The sequence below is a fragment of the Ursus maritimus genome, unplaced genomic scaffold, assembly GCF_017311325.1.
Source record: "Ursus maritimus isolate PB19 unplaced genomic scaffold, ASM1731132v1 scaffold_5, whole genome shotgun sequence".
Taxonomy (NCBI): domain Eukaryota; kingdom Metazoa; phylum Chordata; class Mammalia; order Carnivora; family Ursidae; genus Ursus; species Ursus maritimus.
In genome coordinates, this window is record NW_024426663.1 from 60,429,511 (window position 1) to 60,445,588 (window position 16,078).

The 16,078-nt window shown below is 40.4% G+C and overlaps 1 protein-coding gene across 10 annotated transcripts in view; it reads right to left on the reverse strand.

Annotated features, from left to right (window-relative positions):
• Nucleotides 1-3,932: 3,932 nt before the first annotated feature.
• The window catches only part of SLC22A4 (solute carrier family 22 member 4), a 52,082-nt gene continuing 39,936 nt past the window's right edge, over nucleotides 3,933-16,078 (reverse strand). For 2 of the 10 annotated variants that reach the window (XM_040622476.1, XM_040622474.1), the window contains exons 10-13: nucleotides 12,178-12,373; nucleotides 7,842-8,050; nucleotides 6,218-6,372; nucleotides 3,933-5,573 (exon numbers count right to left, since the gene is read on the reverse strand). In XM_040622476.1, the coding sequence (XP_040478410.1) occupies nucleotides 6,321-6,372; nucleotides 7,842-8,050; nucleotides 12,178-12,373 (457 nt within the window). In that variant the 3' untranslated portion in view covers nucleotides 3,933-5,573; nucleotides 6,218-6,320. Of the gene's footprint in view, nucleotides 5,574-6,217; nucleotides 6,373-7,841; nucleotides 8,051-12,177; nucleotides 12,374-13,733; nucleotides 14,164-15,311; nucleotides 15,470-16,078 lie in introns of those variants that run through there. The other 8 variants (XM_040622475.1, XM_040622477.1, XM_040622478.1 and 5 more) reach the window with 8 other exon arrangements.

Sequence of the window (16,078 nt, forward strand, 5' to 3'; positions counted from 1 at the left end):
GGAGGGATTATTTTGAAACCGGAACCGTTAATTACCCCAATGGAGAGGCTGGGAGCATTGACTTTTAATTCTCATCCAAATGCCCTTTCCATACTTTGGTCTGCAACAAATCCCCTTTGTTGGCCTTTAACTTGTTAAAACAAACGTAAAAATTTAACTTCAACAGTATTGTCGATCCGAGTCTAGGATTAAATGTTTCTCTCAGATTAGGCATTTCTGCACAGTTAACTCAATAGTTGGTAAAAACAAAAACCAAAAACCAAAAAGCTAGATAGTTCTAAAGCCTCACTGTCCAATAGAATACAATTGTAATTTAAATTTTTCTAGTAGTCATATTAATAAAGTTACGAGATTTAGCAAATAAAAATATAAAAAACCAGTTAAAATATGGATTTCAGTTATACAAGAAATAATTTTATAGTATTAAAATATAAGCAGGGACATAGGAAATTTAGCTGTAACTGGATGTCCTCTGTTTTTATCTGGCAACCCTACATATTAAGAAAAGTAAAAAAGAATGGATGAAATTAATGTTAATATATTTAATCCAATATGTCCAACATTATCATTTCATCATGTAATCAATATAGAAATTATTGAGATATTTTACATTCTAATATAAAAAAACATTTGTCTTACATCCTTTTCATTTCCACCAATCTTAAGAATCTAGCTTGTATTTTATAGCACATTTCAGTTTGTATTAACCACATTTTAAGTGCTCTGTGGCCACATGTAGCTTTAGTGGCTATATTGTTGGACAGCACTGTTATAAAGCCTTTAAGAATGAGGGCTGCTGAATTTGACATTGAAGTATATTCCTTTTTGTAATAACAGCGGCTTAGTGATGGAGAACTTATTGTACATTTTTAAATGTGATATACCGGATAAACACTATTTAATAGTGATTATATTCTAAATTGAAAATAAAAATAAAGAAGGGCAAGCCAGCATGTTTTATGCAGGGAAATACAAACATTTCCTTAAAGCATAATAGAATTTTTTAAAAATTAAGATGAAAATGTTAACACAGGTATTAGTCATTTTGTTTATACTTAGTGTTCAATATTCCTGCCCTCAGAAGATGGCTGACTATGCCTTTCAGAAATACACTTAATCCTTTCTAACATCTTATCTCAAGTAACAGCCCTTTTCTGGAACTAACTGAAAGGGAAAAACCAAGCTTCTTGAAAATAAACTTGTTTCTTGTATCAATTCTCAAAATTGTTTCAATATTTCAAAATAAACGAAAGCTTCTATGAGAAGAATGCTGACCTGTGTCCAGACCAAACAATGTGAAAAAGTCTTAGTTTAAGAAACATCAGTTGGACATCAGAAAACACTCCTGAAAGGGTTTGAAAACAATTCAATACGTTACAGGAGAAGCTGCAGATCTTAAGAAAACAAACGTTTTGTCAAAAACCTCTTGTCCATGTGTGCAAAGCAAAGAGCAACCTGTATGTAGCCCCATCTTCCAGTTCTAGGTGGGTCAGTGATTACTATCTGAATGTTATTATTATTGAAATTGCTTCTTTTAAAAGATTGAATTTATACTCTGAGAGAATTAGTTACTTGAGGCCCTCCAACATTCAAGATTCTGAGTGTAGGATGTTCCTATTTTATAAATAACAGAAAGTAAAACTAATTTACACCACAGATAGCAGATTCAGGGTTAGAATCCTAGTTTGTTTTTATGTTTATATAATTTTCTGTTTCTGTTTCTTTTTTTTTAATGATTTTTTATTATATTATGTTAGTCACCATACAGTACATCCCCGGTTTCCGATGTAGAATCCTAGTTTAAATGGATTACAATGCTAGCAGACATGGCAGCTGGTCTCCAAGATGACACCCAGTGATCCCTGCCTGCTGATAGTCATATCCTACGTAGTCCCCACCCGCTTTTTACCAGGATTGGTCTCTGTGACCAGTAGCAGAGAGTAGAAGTGATGTTTCATCACTTTAGTGACTATGTTTTACAAGATTTCTATCTTCAGTGTTTCTTTGTTTCTTCACTCTCCCCTCCCCCCTCTCTCTTTCTTTTGGACAATCTAGTTGTAATGTAGTAAGTAGCTCTTTAACAGGCCCAAGTGGTGAGGAGGGATGAAGGCTACTGTCAGCAACCAATGGGGAACTGCGGCCCTCTGTCCCCCACGTGAGTGAGCTAGTTAGCGACAACTTCTGCATCTGTTGAGTCTCTCTCTCTCTCTCTTTTTTAATATTTTATTTTTAAGTAATCTCTACATCCACCGTGGGTCGCAAACTCACAACCCTGAGATCAAGAGTCGCATGTTCTACCAGAAAGCTAGCCAGGCACCAGATGAGTCTTCAGATGACTGCATCCCTATAGCCAACAGCTTGACCGCAACCTCATGAGAGCCCCTGAACCAGAACCACTCAGCTAAGGGGCTCTCAGATTCCTGACCCTCTGAGAGAGGTAGTAAATATTTGTTGTTTCAAGTGGCTACATTTTGAAGTGATTTGTTATACAGCAATAAATAACTAATAGATTATGAAACAATATGTTGAATTAAAATAAGGAAGAATAAACATTTATAGCTCCTTGATTTGTTTTGCCTTCTATTCAACAGGGTAGAATTTTATAAACCTTATAATTATTTCTAGGGTAAGAGACAATACAGTGTATTGATTAAGAGCATAGCGTCTGAGCATAGCTGTCAACATTCAATTGCCGACTCCTTCAAGTCCTGGCTTGTAAGCTTGGGCAAGTTCTTAAACTTTCCAAACCTCAGTTTCCCAGAAGGTAGTGGTTAGCTCTGTGCCTATCACGTGTTAAGTGTGAAAGAAATATTAGCTATAGTTATTATTTTTACTTTGATTATTAACTCTAAAGAAGCACCTTAGGAACTATGTGTTCGCCATAGATTTGGACATGTTTATCGTTACGTGGGCTGAAGCAGTCAGCACTTTCTTGCCTGGAGAAGAGGAAGCCTCCAAAGAAAGAACTCCTCCTTTGGGAAAAGAGAGGAGGAGGTCCTGGCTTCAGCATCAGAGTAAAGGATGATTCAGAGGGTCTGCCCAGGTCTTGCTGTGGATTCTACAGATTATGTACAGATTTTAGGGAAAGAGCACTTTGAGTAAAATCTGAAAAAGCTATTTTTGCCAAGATCTCTGTGATACTCCATTTGCCTTGGTCTCAGAACATCAGAGTGTGACCCAAGAGTGGAAGAACAGCAGTCTATCCACCTCATCAGACAACATCCCAAGTGGCATGTCATTACCCATGCATGTCAGCATGTTGGGCCACAAGAGCAGCTGCAGTTGAACTTGGCATAGCAGGACTTCAGCTGTCAGTGGGAATGCCGCACAGTGGGAATGACAGAATGGTCTATATTCATGAGCCCAGCTGTGGTTAGAAGTTTGACTTTGAAGGAGATTGGGGTTGCATGGGTAGAAGGGCCAGAGAAATCACATTTGTGCTGCTATATGGTCCTGCCTTTTAAGCCCAGTCTACTTTGGCTTAGACAGATAGATAACTAACCATGAAAAAAATGGACCTTGAAACATTCTTTAGAGAAAGTATGTGGTGAAATACCCTGAACAATTTTTTGAAGACTTCAACGTCCAGACTTTTACTTTGAATGAGTGTAATTTCCAATATGAAAGCCTACTGTTGGGTTTTAAGAATTACAGGACAATTTTAAAATTCCATATAGATAACTACACTTTGTTATAAAGTGTAGAGTAGGAACATAAACTTTGGGCCAGAGTAGGAACATAAACTTGTTCCTTCAGGGTATACCTACATAAAATGGAGTGTCAGATATGCTGCTTACATTTTAAAGACTGGTTACCGCGTTCTAGAATAGATAGAAAAGACACTGGGGATGTCTAAATGTTAGAAATAGCAGTTTATACAAAAGGTGTTGTTTTTTTTTTTTTTTTTTTTGAGAGAGAGAGAGAGAGCTCACGTGAGCCCACAACTGGGGGGAGCAGCAGAGGGAGTCAGAGAATCTTAAGCAGCCTCCACACCCAGCACAGAGCCAACCTAGGGCTTGATCTCACAACCCTGAAATGATGACCTGAGCCGAAATCAAGAGGAAGCTTAACTGAATGAGTTACCCAGATATCCCTTCCCAAAAGGCGTGTGTGTGTGTGACATAGAAGGAAAATTGGGTCATTAATGTTATTTACTTCTTCCTTTAGTCAGCAAATATTTGACTAGGAAGTTATGTGCCCAACAGCATTCTGGGAAGTGAAGAAACAAACAATATATCCGTTCTCACGGAGCTCACACTTTAGTTGGAGGATGGTGAAGCTAATGATAAACTTGTGACAAAAAAATACGCATTTCTATAATAGTAAGTGCCAAAGAGAGATAAAAGAGGATGATGGTATAAAGCGTGACAATCAGTGGGTGGCTACCTTCCATCGGATGGTAAATGAGTACTTTTCTGAGAAGGCAATAGCTAAGCAGAGACGCAAGGGATCAGAAGGAACCTATCATGTGAAGATGTGAGAAGAGAGTGTCCCAAGCAGAGGAGCAGCAAATGCAAAGTCTGCAAGGAAAGGGCATGTGCTTGGGGTGTTGGAACAACAGGGAAGACCAGCGTGACTGGAACACAGTGATCAAAGTGAATAGTAACGGGACATAAGGTCAGAGATGTTGGCAGGAGGCCAGTGTGTATGGACACCAGATCTTCGAGCGCCCTTTAAACAGTGGCGAGGAGTTTGAATTTTATTCCAGGGTTGGTGAGAAACTATCAGAGTATTTTTAAGTACAGAAATGTTAAGGTGTGATTTCTACCCTAAACAGGGTGCTCTGGCTGCTAAGAGAATTGAGTGGAGAGGAAGGGAATGAAAACAAGTCAACTGGTTAAGAAGCTATTACAGCATCACGGACCAGAGCATATGACAGCTTGAAGCACAGCAGTATCCGCAGAAGAGATGAGTGGATGAATTCAGAATATATTTCGGAAGCAAAAGCTGATATGACTTATTATTGGATATAGGCAGGAGGGGAGGAAATGAAGAATGAATCCTGGGTTTTTGGCCTAAGCAATTTGGTGCCAGTTTTTAGAACGAGGAAATTGGGTGGGGTGGGGGCATAGAAAATTAAGAATTCTACTTCCTTTTAATTTAAACTTTTTTATTGTGGTAAAATACACACGACCTAAAATTTATCATCCTAACCATTTTTAAGAGTACAGGTGAGTGTCATTAAGTACATTATATCATTGTACAACCATCACCACCATCCATCTCCAGAACTCCTTTGATGTTGCAAAACTGAATCTCTGTCCCCATTAAACAGTAACTCCCTCCACCTCTCCCCCCAGCCCCTAGCAACCATCCTTCTACTTTATTGGACCACTCTAGATACCTCGTGTAACTGGAATCATACAGTGTTTGTCCTTTTGTGACCAGCTTGTTTCATTAAGCATAGAGTCCTCAAGGTTCATCTGTGCCGGAGCATGCGTCAGAATTTTCTTTCTTTGAAAGGATGAAGAATATTCCACTGGAGGTATATACCGCAGTTTGTTCTTTCATTCATCTGTCAATAGACACATGGGTCGCATCCATCTTTCGGCTACCATGAATTATGTTGCTACCTGAACATAAGTACATAAATATCTCTTTGAGTCCCTGCTTTCAGTTCCATTACGTATATACCAAGAAGCAGGATTGCATGGACCCTATGGCAATGTGATTTTAATTGTTTGAGGAACCGCCCATGCTGTTTTCGATAGGGACTGCAGCATTTTACATTCCCACCAACGGCACACAAGATTTCCAGTTTTTACACATCCTCACCAACACTTATTTTTTTCTAAAATCCTAGCCATCCTAATGGGTATGATATCTTATTGTGGTTATGATTTGTATTTACTTGAAGATTAGTGCCATTGGGCATTATGTTGTGTACTTATTACCATTTGCGTCTTCTCTTTGGAGAAATGTCTATGAAGTCCTTTGCCCATTTTTATATTGTGCTGTTTGTTTCTGTTGTTGTTGAGTTGTAGGAGTTCTTTCTATATTCTGGATATTTACTGCTCATCAGATATATGACTTCCAAATATTTTCTCCCATTCCGTGGTTGCCTTTTCACTCTGTTGATTATGTCCTTTTATGCACAAGAGTTTTAAGTTTTGGTGTAGTCCAATTTATCTATTTTTTCTTTTGTTGCCTGTGCAAGAGTTTTATTTTAACTATGAAAATGAACTTACATTTAAGTATATTAATATTGTAAACTTACATTTCAGCATGAGTTCGGAGATAGTTGGATATGTAAGTAGGAAGTTCATAAGAGCGGTCAGAACGAGATATAAATTAGAGAGTTATTTGCATATGGATGGTATTTAAAGCCACAGGTCTGGGTGGTATTTAAAACCACAGGTCTGGACGAGATCCCTAAGAGAAAAGATAAACAGGAACATATAGGTCTCCTTATGAGATACGATGGGATATGTGTCATATTAGAGTAAGATTCCAAAGGAAGATATCGGGAGGCTTTGGCTGGATTGGATTTGGATAATCTAAGTTACTGATGATCTTAATCTTCTGAACTAGATGCCAGGTTAGGGTAGAAATTAGTCCTGGTCAAGCATCCATCCTCTCTGCTATTGTATCATTACAACAATAATACTGACAATAGCCCATGGCATCATTTAGTCCTCACAACATCTCTATGAGATAGCTATTCTTATTGTCCTCATTTTACAGACAAAGAAACTGAAGAGAAGTTACTTTTCCCAGTTGCTATAGTTAGTATGTGGCAGGTCCAAAGTAGAACTCTGGTCTGTCTGCCTCTGAGCCTACACTCTTAATTATTAATGCTACATCTCATGATGCTAAAAAATAAAATCTAGCCCTTGACCCCTCCCGAGTGACTGCCTTCAGTCTCCTCAGGTCTCGTATCAACAAAGTCACGTCTTTGGTGAATAGTCCAGGAGAGATGTCGCGGATTCTGCCACGTTGGGGTGATCGACAGTCTCTTCCTTTGAACACTCTGGGTCTTAACACTGTGCCAGGTTCTCATACAACCCAAATAAAGGAAAAAAAAAAGGCAGATAGGCACAGCGTACTAGGACAACAGAAGTTGTTGTTTCCTCTTCAACCTAAATACGATGGTCCTTTGCTTTAGTCAATCTCAGTTCCTCCACTGTCCTGACATTCTGTCCCCCTGTACTGCCACCCCCAAATCCAACCATGCGTGCATCTTACTCCTACCCGGGACACTGGAGAAAATCACACAATCATGTGAACTGGGATCTCTACACACTGACATTTCCAATCACAGCTAGACCCTCAACCTGCTTGTCCCTTTCTCAACCCACATGTTCCTCCAGCCTATAAAAGACCTCTCCTCTCCTATATCTTAATTCAGCAGCTTGGATTGGGAGTGAAGAGGAAAATAGTTTGACTTATTTGGGGTTTAGATTTTGCAAGATGAATAAACAAAAGGACCAGGGTAGTGGGTGTGAATTGAGGGGATCACGAAGTACAAAGTAGAAGGAAAAGGAACCAACCGTGTCAAGGTCAGAGCTAAAGTGTTGTGAGGAACCCAAAAGGTACTGGAATGAGGTAGACAGGGTCCAGGGTGTGTCGTGGGCAGGAAGGAACTGAAGTACAGGTAAAGGTTAAGTACACTGAGACTGAGGTGTGTGATTACTCATGCTCCTGAGCACAAAAGTCATCAATACCTGAGGCTGGGTTCCAGAAAGCTCGTAGAATGTGGATAAGCAACTGGGAAGATTGTTGGAAACAGCACCCGGAAGGGTACAGCATAATCCTTGAAGGAAGTATTTCATATATGTGAAGGTGAAGGAGTTGTGGTTTGGAACTGGCAGTGGGCAACTGGGAAAATGCTAAGAACTTACCTGGCTCTGAAGTTCACAGGAAGGGGGAAGTAAATAGCCTCCGGCTGAGACAGCACCAGGGGGGAAGCGGGGTGCTCAGGGGGCAGCCAGGTCTCTGTCAGGAGGGATGTGGAAAAAGCACCCAGGGATTTACTTGAAGGACCACAGGTGTTTGTCCACAGTGGAACACAGCAGTGGGGAAGGCAGCAGTGGGAGGGTGAGGTGGTGGGCTTTGCAGGGACAGAGAGCACAGAGGCAAGTTAGAATCAGAGTGACAAGGAGGGTCAAATTTGCAGTGTCTGATAAAGGAGTTCTTAAGGTTCTCAAACTCAGGTTTAAGACTTTTCTGTGCCAACATAGAGGCATCGATAGCTCAAATCCTCACAATTATTTATAATCCATTTTATAATCCGTTTTTTATAATCTGTTAAATATAACTTCAGCGATAAGGTAATTCTCTTCACAAGAGTGAGTGTGGCTTGGTAAAACACATCAGGGGAGACGTGACTGCTGCTCAGAGAGAGATCTAAACATGTGCAGGTCTGGATGGGAGAAAATGACTTTGACCGGGGTTTCAGCTCCACGGAGCTCAGCCCCAGGTCGGGGCACTGGGCTAGCTGCCGAGGCCACAGACAGGAATTTATCATCTGGCTACGCTGAGCCCGCTGCAAGCATTCTTCATGTTCTTCATCTTTGCCTCCCGAGACCTCACACTTAGTTGACACTTAATAAAAGTTTTTATTTTTTAACTTCTTTATGATTATAGAAGTAATATATTTTGTGAAACATTTGTGAAGTACGGAAAACTACAAAAAAGAACCCAAAACAGAAGTCCCCCATCCAAACATACCTACTGTTAATACCTTGAGATCTTTCCTTCCAGTTGTTTTTTCATGTGTTTTAGACATAGTTTATTCATGCATGCATTCATTATTTAGTTAATACTATTACATATGGTTTTTTAATGCTTGCATTATATCCTAAGTATTTTATCATATTATTAAAAAATAATTCTTAGGAGCACCTGGCTGGCTCAGTTGGGATAGCATGTGACTCTTGATCTCGGGGTCATGAGTTCGAGCCCCATATTGGGTGTAGAGATTACTTAAAAAAATAAAACTTTAACAAAAATTCTTAAATACCGTTTTTAAAGGCTGAATAATATTCTTTCAGAAGAGCACACCATTATTTATTTATTTAACTACTCCCACACAGCCTTTTTTTGTTGGGATAAAAAAACACACATAACATTAACTTTTGCCATCTTAACCTCTTGTAAGTGCACAGTTCAGTAGTATGACGTAGTATTCAGTAGTATTCACATTGTTATGCACAGATCTCTAGAACTTCTTCATCTTGCAAAACTGAGACCCACTAACCACACTAATTTTAAGTGCTTCATGTGAGTGGAATCATACAGTACTTGTCCTTTCGTGACTGGCTTATTTCACTTAGCATAGTGTCCTCGAGGCTCATTCATGTTAGAGCATGCAACAGGATTTCCTTTTTTTTTTTTAAGACTACATAATGTTGCATTGTAGATGTACACCACATGTTGTTTATCCGTTCACCTGTTGATGAACTTTGGGTTGCTTCCAGCTCTTAGCTATTGTGAATAATCCTGTGATGAACATCAGTGTGCAAATAGCTCTTTGAGATACTGCTTTGAACTATTTTGGATATATACCCAGGACTGCTGAATCATATTGTAATTCTATTTTTAATTTTTTTGAGGAACCTCCATATTGTTTTCCGTAGTGACTGCACCATTTCACACACCCACCAACAGTGCATAAGTATTCCAGTTTCTCCACATCCTTGTCCATGCTTGTTTTCTGCTCTTTTTATAGCAGCCATCCTAATGGGTGTGAGGTGGTGTCTCATGGTTTTGGTTTGACGTTCTCTAATGATTAGTGATGTCAAGCATCATTTCATACACTTGCTGGCCATTGTGTATCTTCTTTGGAGAACTTTTTATTCAAATTTTTTGCCCATTTTTAAATCCGACTATTTCTGGAGTGCCTGGCTGACTCGGTTAAGCGTCTGCCTCTTGATTTCAGCTCAGGTCATGTTCTCAGAGTTGTGAGACTGAGCCCTGCATCAGGCTCTGTGCTGGGCATGGAGCCTGCTTAAGACTCTCTCTCTCCTTCTCTCTCTACCCCTCCTCCCTACCCCACCCCCACCCCTGCTTGTACGTGCATGCTGTCTCTCTCTAAAAAAAAAGAAAGAAAGAAAGAAAGAAAAGGGGGAAAAAAATCGAAGCATTTTAGGGCTCTGGAAATACTTTGCCAATTTCTTTTCCAGAAAAAATAATCCAATTTACACTCCCATCAGAAGAATATGAAAACGTATCTCATCATACTCTCATTATTACTGAATACCGTCATTCTGTAATCTTTGCTAATTCGAAAATGGCATCACATTGTCATACCAATTAGTATTCTTTTCAATTGCTTGTGAAGCAGAACATTTTTCTTTTTAAAGTAGGCTCCATGCCTTGCTTGGAGCCCAACATGGGGCTTGAACTTATGACCCTGAGATCAAGACCTGAGCTGAGACCAAGAATCGGACACTCGGGGCACCAGGGTGGCCGAATCAGTTAAGCTTTAGAGTCTTGTTTTCAGCTCAAGTCATGGTCTCATGGGTCCTAAGATGGAGCCCACATCAGGCTCCCTGCTCCTTCTGTCCCTCCCCCCACTTGCGTGCACTCTCTCTCTCTAAAACTTTTTAAAAAAAGAAGAGTTGGACACTTAACCATTTGAGCCACCCAGGTGACCCAGAACACTTTTTTGGTATGTTTATTGGCCAATGTTTTCTTGTTTGAAAATTAATAATTACTTTGCCAATTTAACTATAATAATGATTATAATAATATATTTACTCATTTTTAAACAAATATTTATCAAGCATCGACTATGTGCCAAGCACACTTCTAACTGCTGAGGATGGAACGTAAGCTCCATGAGGAAGAAGGACATTTAAAAAAAAAATGAAGAGGTAAATTAGGATGTTAGAGGGTAAGAAAAACCATGGAGAAAAATGAACCAGGGACAGGTGAGTAGGATAGAGAGAACAAGATACAATTTAAAATTGGGTGGTCAGGTAAGTATTTATCAAGCAGGTGACATTTGAGCAAGGACATTTGGGGACACACAGAGCAGGACCCTATAATTGGTGAGCATATATAACTTGTCATCCAAATTGGGACATTTTTAGAGTGAAAGGTTGTGTGTGGGGTTATTAATAATCACCCTAGGCCCACAGATTGAAACTGTGACTGTCCTGGGAAAACTAGGACATGTGATCATCCGATGTATAGACTATTGTGAAGACTTTAACTTTTCAAAAACCTGACTGAAGTGGGATGTAACTCATATAAATAAAAGCATGTGTTGTGAGACCATAAAAGTGGAGGGGAAGCGCACCTGAGATGGGAAGTTATTGGAAGGTTTTGACTGTTAAAGTGACATGGTCTCATTTAGGTAATTCGGGCTGCTGTGCTGAGGATAGACTCCAGGAGGGCAGGAGCAGAATTAAGGAGGGACTGGTTCAGAAGCTAACAGAATCCAGGCAAGACATTAGTTTCTAGAACATGCAGCGGGAGATTGGCTGCCAGTCTGAGACTGCTATTCATTAGCGAGTGCAGGATGTTGCCTTGGAGCCCTAACTTTAAAAGCAGTTTTTAAAAATCAGGAATGTGGGGCGCCTGGGTGGCACAGCGGTTAAGCGCCTGCCTTCGGCTCAGGGCGTGATCCCGGCGTTATGGGATCGAGCCCCACATCGGGCTCCTCTGCTGGGAGCCTGCTTCTTCCTCTCCCACTCCCCCTGCTTGTGTTCCCTCTCTCGCTGGCTGTCTCTATCTCTGTCGAATAAATAAATAAAATCTTAAAAAAAAATAAAAAAATAAAAATAAAAATCAGGAATGTATCGCGAATTTAACCAAATGCTGTTTTGGCATGTGTTGATCTACTTGGTCTTCCAACTACCAAAGAGATAATCATCTGTGTCCTTGTTGCCCTTATAGAAATAGATTTTAAAAAGCCATCTCTTACTATTTTAAAATATAAAGCACCTGTACAAACAGGAGTAAAAGGCAATTGTCACATCCTTACTTTTTATATTTAGAAAAAGGTTTAAGAGCATTTTCTATATAGGCATTTAAAATTTTTAATGTCTATGTATCAAACAAACATTATTTGATAGATAAAATATGTATCAATGCTTGTCAAATGCAAGAAAGCATATGCTAAACGGATCTATAAAGGATAAAGAGAGAAACAAGGTAAGGTCCCTAGCCTCCCAGCGGCTGGGGTGTGGGGGGCAACAAGAGACCAACTCAGTGAGGGTTAACAAGTACCTGAAGAGCACAGAGGAGGGAACAGCCACTGCCGGTGGGAAGGAAGTTCAAGGAGAGCTTCTTGGGAGCAACATGACCTGCTGTCTGTGGGACAGGCTGCCCAGTGCTCAGCAAGGTGGGTGGGAAAGTGATCCAGACGGGCGGCCTCCACAGGGGAGAAAAGCGCTGGATGGGTGAAGCTATGCACCTGCATCTCCTATGACAAAAGATAAATTATTCTAGGATACCCTGATGAATTTTAAAGTAACAATCAAAAGGTAGGATCAGTGTGTCAGGAGGATATAAAATACGTGTTAGAAATATGGCAATAGAAAAAACTGGCAGTTGGGGCGCCTGGGTGGCACAGCGGTTAAGCGTCTGCCTTCGGCTCAGGGCGTGATCCCGGCGATCTGGGATCGAGCCCCACATCAGGCTCTTCCGCTATGAGCCTGCTTCTTCCTCTCCCACTCCCCCTGCTTGTGTTCCCTCTCTTGCTGGCTGTCTCTATCTCTGTCGAATAAATAAATTAAAAAAAAATCTTTAAAATAAAAAAAAAAAGAAGAAACTGGCGGTTAATCAGAAAAGTGCAAGATAAGGAACTTGAAATAAAAAGAACTATTTATAAAAAATGTTACATCCAAGTTTCCTCTAAAAAATAGTGAAAATTTACATTTGGGGATAATTGTTTTTTGGGGCTGATGCCATCAAGCATCATATTGAAAACCAGTGGCTACCTGTTTTTACGCACACAGCATGGCGCTGGGCATAGGAAAGGGTCCAGAGCTTACCACTGTGCTGCGGTCAGAGAGGCCACTTTCAATGAAAGCCTGCTGCCCAGGTCTCCAGGAGTAACCTCCAGCTCTGTTGTCATCTCAGCACACCCAAAACATGCTGAGACAGAGACCTGGTCTTTCTCTCCTGAGCTGATAATATGTGACCCCAGTAGTGGCCTTGATTTTTTTCCCCCAGCTCACTCGTGGAACTGGAACCAGGTGCACCCCTGGTTGAAGAGACTTGCAGCTGCAGACCACGCTTAGGAAGGAATCTATTAATGGAAAGAACTGTTTGAAAAGTCTCTCCAGATTGTTGGCTTACATGGCCTTCTTCCTGGGGGTCGGTAGTTCTTGACTGTGGGGCATACACACCGTCTTTACTGCCCTAACTGGTCTGTGGTTCTCCTGATTCTCTGTTTACCAGCAAAATACCTCTTCAGCCGCTCTAAAGAAACAGAAAGTTTAAACACGTGCTCAAAAAGATCACAACGAATGTGGACCCATCAGAAGGCCGTGAGTTAGAACCACTGAAACTGTAGCAGGGAACTGTCTGGGTTCCCTTCTTAAAGGCCAACAGGTCATATGACCCCGGCTACTTGATCTCCTGCAGCATTTCACTTGTAAACTATTAATATTTGCCATCAATTTCCCTCAAAGGATGGTATAAAATTTTCTGGATAGAATACTGCATCTAATCATTTAGCTACAGCAGTATATGAGTTCACCTCATACACGGCTATAATTTTGATTGTGCTGGTTCACTGATACACATACACACACACACATACTGTTGTCACCTGATAGTTGTGTTAATACGATGACGGTCTTTTTATTTAAATAGTATTTGTATGTTTGGGAATGAGTGTTAATCTTTGTATGGATTTACCAGTCCTTGACCAACACATTTTCAAAAAATCTTATGAACCCATTTCATCGAATTCATTCGCAAGGCGGACACTCTAGAAATGGTTTGTTTTAAAATCAGGAGATTATCTGGAAGAGTGGCCCAGGATGTGCTCAATGACAAGCATTTCCCAATAGCAGAGTCATCTAAGTGTTCATTTTCAGGCTTGGTCCAGTTCCTCAGGAAAGGCTTTGGTTTTCTCATAGAGTCTGATGCATCTGGTCTTCAGGTCACGAAATGGGGTGGACATTTTATCAAAATGAAGTTATTAGGACTTTGGGATTTTCTTCCTTCTCCACTGAATCGCTTGGTTTTTTTCTAAACCTGAATCTGAAAATAAAATAGATGCTAAAGAAAATTAAATATTCAAGACTCTCTTCCTCAAAATGCCAGACCGATACAGAAAAACATTTATCCAGTCAATGAACAGAACTCTAGTAATAGCTCAGGGGTCCAGAGCTTGTATTCTCTAAATCTACAGTTTCCCTGAGGAAAGCATGGCGTGGTAAACATGAAGTCCTCAGCAAGCTACAGTTGATACTGAAATAGTCACGTCATTAGAAGAAAACAACTTTTGGTGCAGACTTCGCTGCACATGTTTGTAAGGGATCAGAATGATCCACTCATATATAGGCTTGTGTTCTTCGTGGCCAGGCACTAAAGATGCGTTCTCTTACAGAACCTCATGAAAGCCATATGAACTATTCCCATATAACAAATGTGAATCCTGAGGTTTAGTGAATCCTTTAGTTTAAGCAATTTTCCCAAATTCATACACTAGATCTGGGATTTGAAGCCAGGCTGTTTCACTTGAGAATCTCAACTTCTCCTACAAATCCACTCATCTTTCATTGCCACTCTGTGATACCGTAGAAAGATATTTGATTTTTGTCCCCGTTCCTGACTCAGAGCTCCTAAATCCTTTGTTATTTCCTCAGCGATAGGGGTCATAGGAGCATCTTGTCTTTTGTTCTAATGAGGCAACTCTTGGGGGGCCCCTTGATAACTCTGGCATGGAGGCTGGTCGCCAGAAAGACCAGGACTTGATTAGAAGCCTGGAACTTTCAGCCCCATCTTCCAACCTCCAAGGAGGGGTGAGGGGCTAGAGGTTGGATTAGTTATTGATCATGCCTACGTGATAACACCTCCATAAAACCCCCTGAACACTGAGGTTCAGAGAGCTTCTGAATTGGTGATCACATCCGTGTGTGAGGATGGTGGGATTCCCCAACTGCACCGGGGACAGAAACTCCTGCACTCTGGACCCTTCTGGACCTCACCCTTTGTATCTCTTCATCTGGCTGTTCATAGGCATCCTTTATAATAAATCTGAAATGGTAAGGAAACTGTTATCCGAGTTCTGTGAGTCATTCCGCCAAATTGCAGAACTTGAGTGGGGGGAGGGGAGGTTGTGGAAACACCAGACCTTGAAATCAAGTTGGATAGAAGTGTGGATAACCTGGGGACCTGATACTTACCACGGGCATCTGAAGGAAGGGCAGTCTTGTGGGACTAAGCTTAAACCTATGGATTCTGATGCAAACTCTGATGGTTAGTGCTGGAATTGAATGAAATTGTGGGACACCTGGCTGGTGTCAGAAGCAGTGGGTATCAGGAAGAAAAACTCTCATACAATCTCATAGGCAAAAAAAAAAAAAAAAAAAAAAAAAAAAAAGATATTAAATTGTTTTATTTCGTTTTTCTTTATTAATGTGGACAAGTATTGTTTCTTGTGTACATACCTGCCACTGAAATGTCATTCTATGTCAACCGCTTGTTGATGACCTTTGCCAATTTTCCTACTGAGTTGTCTGTCTTTTTCCCACTGACTGCCGAGAGTTTCGTGTATATTAGCTGTATTAGCTCTATAGGTATATTGTGTGTTGCAATGTTTCCCCCCTGAAAATTTCCCCCCTGGCTTGTGACCTTTGTTTTTACTTATGGTTTCCTTTCTTGCTGTGCCAACAATTTCTAAAGTTGCACGATCAGACGTAGCAATCTTCCTTTACGTCTCTTCGCTTTTCATACCATGCTCGGAAAAGCCTTCTCTGAGGTTATAAAAGCATGTATGTTTTCTTCTGGTACATTTATGATTTTACATTTTTAGGCCTCCATTTTTAATCACTCTGCGATTTATCTTGCTGTATTTATTCTGAAGTAGGATGCAAGTTTTTCATTTATCCAATGTGGCTAGCTGAATTCTCTAACACCCTTGCTGAATAATCTACTTTTCCTCACTGATTTT